The sequence below is a fragment of the Amphiura filiformis genome, chromosome 1, assembly GCF_039555335.1.
Source record: "Amphiura filiformis chromosome 1, Afil_fr2py, whole genome shotgun sequence".
Taxonomy (NCBI): Eukaryota; Metazoa; Echinodermata; class Ophiuroidea; order Amphilepidida; family Amphiuridae; genus Amphiura; species Amphiura filiformis.
Window position 1 is genome coordinate 32,500,839 of NC_092628.1, and position 8,148 is coordinate 32,508,986.

At 35.0% G+C, this 8,148-nt stretch overlaps 1 protein-coding gene across 4 annotated transcripts; it reads left to right on the forward strand.

The window, feature by feature from the left end:
• The first annotated feature begins 903 nt into the window (after positions 1–903).
• On the forward strand, positions 904–7,857 carry LOC140144891 (uncharacterized). 4 transcript variants are annotated; one of them, XM_072166716.1, is made up of 6 exons: positions 904–1,053; positions 3,635–3,957; positions 4,805–4,861; positions 5,133–5,159; positions 6,470–6,696; positions 7,158–7,857. In XM_072166716.1, exons 2-6 carry the CDS (start codon positions 3,645–3,647, stop codon positions 7,338–7,340), a joined length of 807 nt encoding a protein of 268 aa, XP_072022817.1. In that variant the 5' UTR covers positions 904–1,053; positions 3,635–3,644; the 3' UTR covers positions 7,341–7,857. The 4 variants fall into 4 exon arrangements, with proteins under 4 accessions (XP_072022817.1, XP_072022873.1, XP_072022933.1 ...); XM_072166772.1 differs by having other exon boundaries at positions 4,805–4,852; XM_072166832.1 differs by lacking the exon at positions 5,133–5,159 and having other exon boundaries at positions 4,805–4,852.
• Positions 7,858–8,148: the final 291 nt, after the last annotated feature.

An 8,148-nucleotide genomic window follows, 5' to 3' on the forward strand; every position in this document is an offset into this window, starting at 1 on the left:
ATTTGCAATAAATTTCATCTTTGTGAGGGCGCTGTTCGAAATGTAAATGAGTTGTGACCTCAATTTTTGGATATGCATTGTATTTATCCTATACATAGCATCAGTGATAACAACATATAATTAATCTGACAAAAAATCTGAATTTAGGGGGTCTAAACTTGCCAGTTTACAAAACATTACATTTTTTCTTGCATATTTAATGACCCCGTGACACAACGCGCAATAACAGAATTTTTTTATTTTTTATTTTTTGACAAATTGGGCATGCAATTAGTGTGCATACAAAGTTTCAGACCTCTCTTTCTTTTTATAAAGAAGGCACAGACTCCCAAAGATGAAATTTATTTAAAGGGCAACTCTTTGGTCCAAATTTAGACCCACCTACTACAACTTTAAATGGCTGCCACAGAAAATCCGTAAGAGCTACAGACCTCAAATTTGCAGGTTTGTAATATTTTGACAGGTACAACATATGACTACAATATAAAGCAAATCTGAAGGGGTCAGGTGGGACGCCTCCTTGATTTCATATGGAGTGACCCAAGAGTAAGTTGGGGTCATATTGACGCGCAAGTAACAAAACCGAATCATTTTCGCAAATTATAAGCCGAACAAACTTTAGTAGCTGAACTTGCTGCTGTTTATATTTGTTTGAACAACTTTCTACAATGCGCAACATTAACCGTCCATTTGTTGCCGAAATGAGTAACATGTAATTGTATGTAGATGGTTCTGGTTTTAATCCATCGAAATATTAAATCACAATAACGACAGAAATTTATTAACTAAATCAGATTGAATCCTTTTAATATTTTCTTTTAACTTAATGGTAACAGATACATAATGATATACCATACCAGAATCATCCATGCATATCCTTTTTTTTTCCAACTAACAACATTACATAGGTCAGGTCGAATTCGCACCTAGAAAGAAAAGTGAAACCGTACGTTTTCATGTTAACCAGGATCTGTGTTAATGGAATCCATGTGATCAAAATTAATATTTAGTTTACGGTTTAGTGAAGACTCCTAAAATACTCAGTAATAAAAGGTAAGATTTCAAATTAAACAACACTGTATGTAATAACATTCTTATAACTATAATTATACTGAACATTGCAATGATTAGGCCTATACTGATTTGCTAGGCCTACGTAGTTTTGTAATGCATGCGTGGTAGCTCTCCGAGGTATGTGAATGTAAAAATTAGGTCTTTTGAAAGAAAAAAACAACAACTCTGAATTCCAATCCTTCTAATAAAGTGAAGCCCCTTGACAATCCAAACTTACACAACATTTGATTAATTGTTGATACATAGATTATAATCTATAATAAATTACTGAGTTTGGCGAATTGGTAAGGCTAAAATCTTCTACGTTTTACATTAATTTCGGAAAACGGATTTTTGCATTGCGTAGAGTAAGGTTGTCCTCACCCCAATAAAACGTCCAATTTTGTTTATGTTTACGTTAATGGTGTCAAATAATGTTAATTAGTTTAAAAAGCACTGGCAGCGCACTGTGAGCTAAAACTTGTCACACCAACACAATACACTAATGTTGACATAGCTTGAAATATGCCTTCTGTCCTGCCATCGGTGTGAGGATAATATGCATGTAGTCTGTACCATTACAGGACACAGTAGAAGTATACCTGTAGTCTCAGCTATTACATGACACAGTAGAAACTCAATTAACATCTATTGTTTATTCAACTAATTTGTCAACATTAGCATGTATTCTGTGTTCAACAGTGTCTATTTTTATGGAACAGTAGAGTGTTTGTTTATTGAATTAGTTTGTAAACAAAGCTTTTAAATTGAAGGACAAATTAATCAGGATTGCCAAACCTGTGGTTTGGTAACCCAAATGGATGAATTCTCAATTTCACTGAGACTTCAGTCTGGAATACAGTCACACAGTATTATACCAGGGACTGTATATGAACACCTACGGTGGATATGATATGGTGGCAAGAAGATGGTTCACGATCTAATTGCAATTTCAAGCCATTGATTTACATGGAAAGGATACTAAATATTATATTTCTAAAAGATAATCTCCTCTCATACCATTAATCACATTTACATGTACACAAAATATACAAAATTTACAAACCGCGAAAGACTGTGACAGCGAAAGACGGGTGATCGCTAGTTGTATAAATTGTACAGTATTCTGCCATTGCAGGCATGGCATTAAGGCTCCACATACGGCCGCGTTACATTATGCAGTATGCTTCGACTATATTTATACACGTATTTATAAATACGCACACCACCACCTGTAGATAGGAAGTCTGGAAGTGGCCTTCGACACAGCGTGTAGTCTTCCTGTATAATGCAAAGGCGGTAAACAATACCAGACTGTATAGCAAAATTGTCTCTTTTGTTTAACTTTGTGATATTATTGTAAACGTTTCCGATATTTTTTTGAAATACTTTCAAAATGTAGTTTTTGATAACATGTAGTTCCGAATCCCCCCATGTGTAATAATTTTGCTATTCAATTACGGTAATACTTAAGGTTGGTCTGAACCCTGGAATTATGGAAACTTTCGGGCCTCATAACTTCTAAATTGTTGGTCTAAAGTATATAAAAGTATACATATTTAGAATGGCAAAGACTTGATAAGTTCATCTGTGAGGTCAAATTTGGGCCAAAATGCCATTTCTGGCCCAAAATCCCAAAAATAATGGTTTTTGGCCCACTTCTTGGGCCAAAATTGTTGTTTTTATTCATTTTTAAAAACTAGATCAAAATATCTAGGACCCGGTTTTTTTTTCCATTTTTTGGAATTTTGACCAATTTCACCAAAAATATTTGAAATTTGGGCCAAAATCGGGCTTTTTATGATTTTTTTGAAAAATCAGCATTTTTTGACCATTTTTGGTGCAAATTTCTCAAAATTGGTCGAAATTCAAAAAAATGAAAAAACCGGTCCTAGATATTTTGATCTAGTTTTTAAAAATTAATAATAAAAAAAAAAAATTTGGCCCAAGAATTTTTTTTGTTAGGATGCACAAAAAAGAAGTATATATGTATACTTTTATATACTTTAGACCAACAATTTAGAAGTTATGAGGCCCAAAAGTTTCCATAATTCCAGGGTTCAGACCAACCTAATTTGATGATATTTATCTAAAGAGTTCCTATACATGTAATGGCATGAGGATTTAGTTACGCTTGCTGGTCGTCCCCAAGGGTCACGTGCGTATTTATAAACACGTATAGCCGAAGGTAGCTGTTATGGTGCGAAAGGATGCGGGTTCGAACCCCGGCGGTAGTTAGTACGCTCTCTTGTAAAAACTGGACAATGAACTTAATTGTCTCGATGTAACCCGTACAAAACTCGGGGAGCTGATCCGGGCTGCGAAGGTCATTTGTGAAATGTGTATAGTTCACAAACACTTGTTAGGGGGGCCTGATGCAAAAAGGGGGCCTTGAAATGTTTTGACCTTCCTAAGGGGGGCTGAAAAAATGACCACAAATTTTCCTGGGAAAATTGAGTTTATATGCTTTTCTATGGGGCCCTGAAAAAAATTTCTCGATGATTTTTTTGGCATCAGACCCACCGCCAACAAGTGTTTGTGACTGACGGTCCCTAACCTGAACTTTGATATTAATCCACAGTCCAAAGAATATGGAAGGTACTAAAGAATTTACACTTGTGGGTAAGATCCTCTCAGAAGCTTCTGGAGTTCTAAGCAAGACGTTACAACCTAAAGATATACTGCGGAGTCTCAAAGCTAAAAGTGCACTGACACCCGATGATGTTGAAATCATTGAAAATGAAGCAACTGATACAGACAAGGTGGATAAACTACTTGAGACTCTCAGGCGAAAACCCATCTCAGCTTACGCTACTTTTATGAAAGTTTTAGAGGAAGAGCGAGAAGATCTGTATGAAAAAGTCAAGGAAATAGAAGATAAATACAACTACAAGCGTAAGCCAGGTAAGAAATGACACATTACCATCTTCATTAGATGTCTTATATATGGGCATGATGGCCAAAATTAGACTTCTCCGTAGTCCACTTGCCGCACACTCTTAAAACTCTGATTTAATTAAATTGTGCACAATTGATAAATTTTCACATCTGTCGGACTTTCGCGAATAATGAACTGGTAGATTCTAAAAACAGAATTGTTCAGTAGTTAAAAGTGCCATTATAATATGTTGCATTCAATAATATAAGCCTACGTATACTTACTGTCACTAATAATATAATTATATAAACTTTTTCATAACCATTTACTGGTATTTTGATGTAATTAATATCAGTACAATTTCGAGTTCAACTGAATGTGTTCATCTTGATTAATAACATATATTTTTATTTATCAAAAAACGACTATGGCATAGTCTATGGCCAAATAGACCGGTACGGTTGTGGTACACAATAGAGAGGTTGCTTTTTCCAAACGCCGTACGCCCGTCTATCTATTCAAAATCACTCTCCAATCTAGGATGATACTACGAAGTTGACGTTCATATCATCTAAACAATGCTAAAGGGTTAGAGATAATGGTTATAAAAAGCTAAGGGTCAGATACCAAAATCTTGCTTTGGATGAATGGGGTAAAGTGGGGGTAGGTTGTCGGCCACCAACCTGTAAGAAATCGCGATGTTTCAAATGTTGAGTTGGGAAAAAAAAGGAAGACGATAGAATTAATTTCATGAAGCCTGCGTGTAGAGCGCTAGAAAAGTTAAGTTTTAAGGCTGCATGCGAAAAAATCTATATAAATATGTATTCAAACGGGGTATCAAAGTTTTCTTATTGTATTCTTTTAAATTTTCAGTTGGACAAGTGTCTCCGAGACAAAGAAATGACACTCCTCATGTTCCTGGTAAGCATGGTAAGTTGCATAATGTTCATATGAATATGAGGATCATTAGATGGTTGAAGAAACAGTTGATTCATGTAACCCCGGACATGTAACTTGTGATGCATATTTAATTTTGTTACATATCACCACTAATGAAGAGACCTCTATATGAACAGTAATTACGCTCTTAAATACTTTACACCACTAAAGTCCTTTACACTGATGCCGACATTAGTTGTTCTGCCTTTGATTATCGCTTCATGTTTTTCTTTTAATCATTGTGTTATTGTTTTGAACACAGATCCCCAACCCGGAAAAGAATCATCTGGTATGTTGAAATCATTATGTTCAGTTATTACAGCATCAATTATTCCTTCTGGTATGGTATTGTATTTGGGTATTACTAAATGGAACGATTTTTTTAATCTTACATGCCCAAGAAGGGCTTTTATTTTCCTGTGCTCAAAGAAGAAAACAAAAACAAAACAAAAACATACATCACACACAATTATTTTACACTACATTGATCAAATAAATACACTAGATGAAATACAAAATATATCAAAGTTTACATTCATACATGTATAAATGATAACCATGATAACGTACACTATACAATACAAAAAGTTTCCAAAACACCCCACTTGCAAAATGGAACGAATGGACAACTGTTGTAATGTTTAAAAAAGAGAGAGGGAGAGAAAACTGTCAATCTAAAATGCAATAATAAAGACACAGATACGATGATGTATTTATATTGGCCTTTTCGAAGTATGGCGGACACAATAGGATGGCACTGCACGAAATGGGCAAAGGCTTTTGAATTTGGTGGGTTTTACCCATATTGAAGACTGTCCTCATATTGTCATGATTGTGTACGCCATATCTCGAAAAGGCTAATCCCAGCAAACACAAAAACGTTTAAAAACGTTTTAAATAAGTTATATTTTGGGTTTTGGTTTAGGTTTAGGTAAAAACGTTTTAATAACATTAAAATGTCGGCTCATGAAATCGTTTTAAAACGTTATATATGAAAACACACTACAGCAATATTTTTAAAATGTTTTCGAAATGTCAATGTAAATTGTTTTTGCAAACATATTTGGCCAAATATTTTGTCAACACTTAAATAACATTATATTAAGATATTTGCACCCAGCAAACACAGAAATGTTCTAAAAATGTTTTTTACAAAACGTTTGAATAACATTTAAATGTCGGGTTATATAAAGGTCGTGAAAACATTTTTAAAACGTTATTGTAAATATTTTGGGCAAACATTTTTGCAAAATATTTTTTCAACCCCAAAATAACATTCTGTTTTGAATGACTTGTACCAAGTTTTCAAAAATGTTTTTGGAATGTTATTAAAACGTTTTTATACCCTTTATATAACCTGACATTTAAATGTTTTCTGTAAAACATTTGTGTTTGCTGTGCAGTAAATTACCAACAAATGTTATTTAATGTTATGAAAACGTTTCATACCATTAATGTACCCTCTATATAACCCGACATTTAAACGTTTTCTGACAACCTTTTATAACCTTTTGCGAATTATGTCGAAAACGTTTTGTGTTTGCTGGGTGAGTAGAAACAATATGAACAGCATCTTCTGTTTCTTTTTATTTAAAACAGGGCCGATAAATGTAAATGAGCTACGAAATATGACAGCCGAATTGGTGAAAGTTGTTACAGAGAGTAAGGTCGTACGATGGAAACAAGATTCATTTGTGGGCTTTGGTGGAGACCGAGAACAGACTTACAAGGAATGCATCTACAAGACTGAAAAGGGCAATGTTATAGTATTCGTGCAGTCTGATTTTGAGACCCGAAGCAGAATTGCATTTGATAGTGGATTTCAGGTAAAATACCATTCTAAAATACCACTCTTTTTCTCCTTTCACAAATTGAGAGTATGAAATGTTTTAAGGCTTTTCAGCCCCGGAATCAGCATGTTCTGTGTCAATATGGCAAGAACAATTTTGCAGCAAAAGCAACTTTTCAGCATGTTCTGCATGTGTTAACATCACAAATCTACATTTTAGCTCATTGGTCAACTTTCACTAAAGAAGTTTTGACTTAAAACTAACCCACTGTGGAAAAGCAGAACTAGATGGTAGGGTAATACCGTATTATTGTGGTGAATAATAATGGGTGAAACTTTGACAAAGAAACCGAACATTTGAAACACTTACTCCCCCCACCCACACTGTGTCCCGTGTTCTCTTCCAGTCCACGAAATAACTTTTAACAGTATATACTAGAGCCTATGCGAAATCTTTCGTTCGTCTTAAAGTTGTTTCTTATTTGCTTCTGTTTTCAGTATGGCCTAACAAAAGCTTACCAGCTTTTCTTCGTGCTTCACGACAAACGACAGAAGCCGTATCAGAAACGGTTTCAAATCACACCGACAAGCGACACTTTGTTGGCTAGATACGATAAGACTAACCAACCATCAGCGCTGGATGTATCTTGGATGTTTGGAAAATATCTGCGTGAACTCTAAAATAATACTTATATGGCTATTTCGTGGGTGCTAATAATCGCAATATCGATGGTGACGGCAATGGTCCGACAAATTCTGTCAGTTTTTTCTTTAGCAATAAGGGGCAAAATGGAGGAGAAAACTGTTCCAAAGAATTAAATGTTGGCTGTTGCAATATCAATATACAGGTGTATGTATATCTTGAGCTTTAAACTATTGAACTGTCCCTTGACTGCAGTTCACTGTACGGCTCTTTTCAGAGCCACCGAATTCAACAGTAGGAAATGGTATCTGCAATGTCTGCTATAAACTACTTTGACTCTTTTCAGGTCACGTATCACTGGACAAGGGTAGTCCGCTATGATGATCTACAGAGTTTATTATTTTTGTCAATTTGTTGTTCTTTACAGTGTAAACGGGAGCATATTTTGTATGTAGCTGAATGCCAGGGTTTTAAAAAAACGTACACTTAGTACGTTTGATGACTTGAACGGTGAAATTTGTTTGTGCGCAAAACCTTTACGAGTTATGCCAATTTAAGGGATGGGTTTATATGTGTGTAAATGGAGGAGAAATGGGAGGATTTTGGCATGTTTGCTGTGATTGTTTGCCTAGCAATATTGATCACAAGTACACAATTGATGGTGCATATCAAGGACCAAACTCTATAGTTTTATATTTGAGCACGATCACTTCTGTAAGGTCATGGGAAATTATGTAAATCGGCTTTTATATTTGATGTTGCATATCGGCTCACGCACTTTATTTTTGTACCCAGTATTTCACAAAGTCCCTGTACTCTGATGACCCTATGACTTTTTGCTGGTAT

Bases quoted from the DNA above. Each gene is read 5' to 3' on its own strand.
- LOC140144891 (XM_072166716.1), top strand. From the start codon at position 3,645: ATGGAAGGTACTAAAGAATTTACACTTGTGGGTAAGATCCTCTCAGAA. The intron at 5,160-6,469 runs GTATGTTGAAAT...TATTTAAAACAG, and splicing joins ACCCGGAAAAGAATCATCTG to GGCCGATAAATGTAAATGAG. The intron at 6,697-7,157 runs GTAAAATACCAT...TTCTGTTTTCAG, and splicing joins CATTTGATAGTGGATTTCAG to TATGGCCTAACAAAAGCTTA.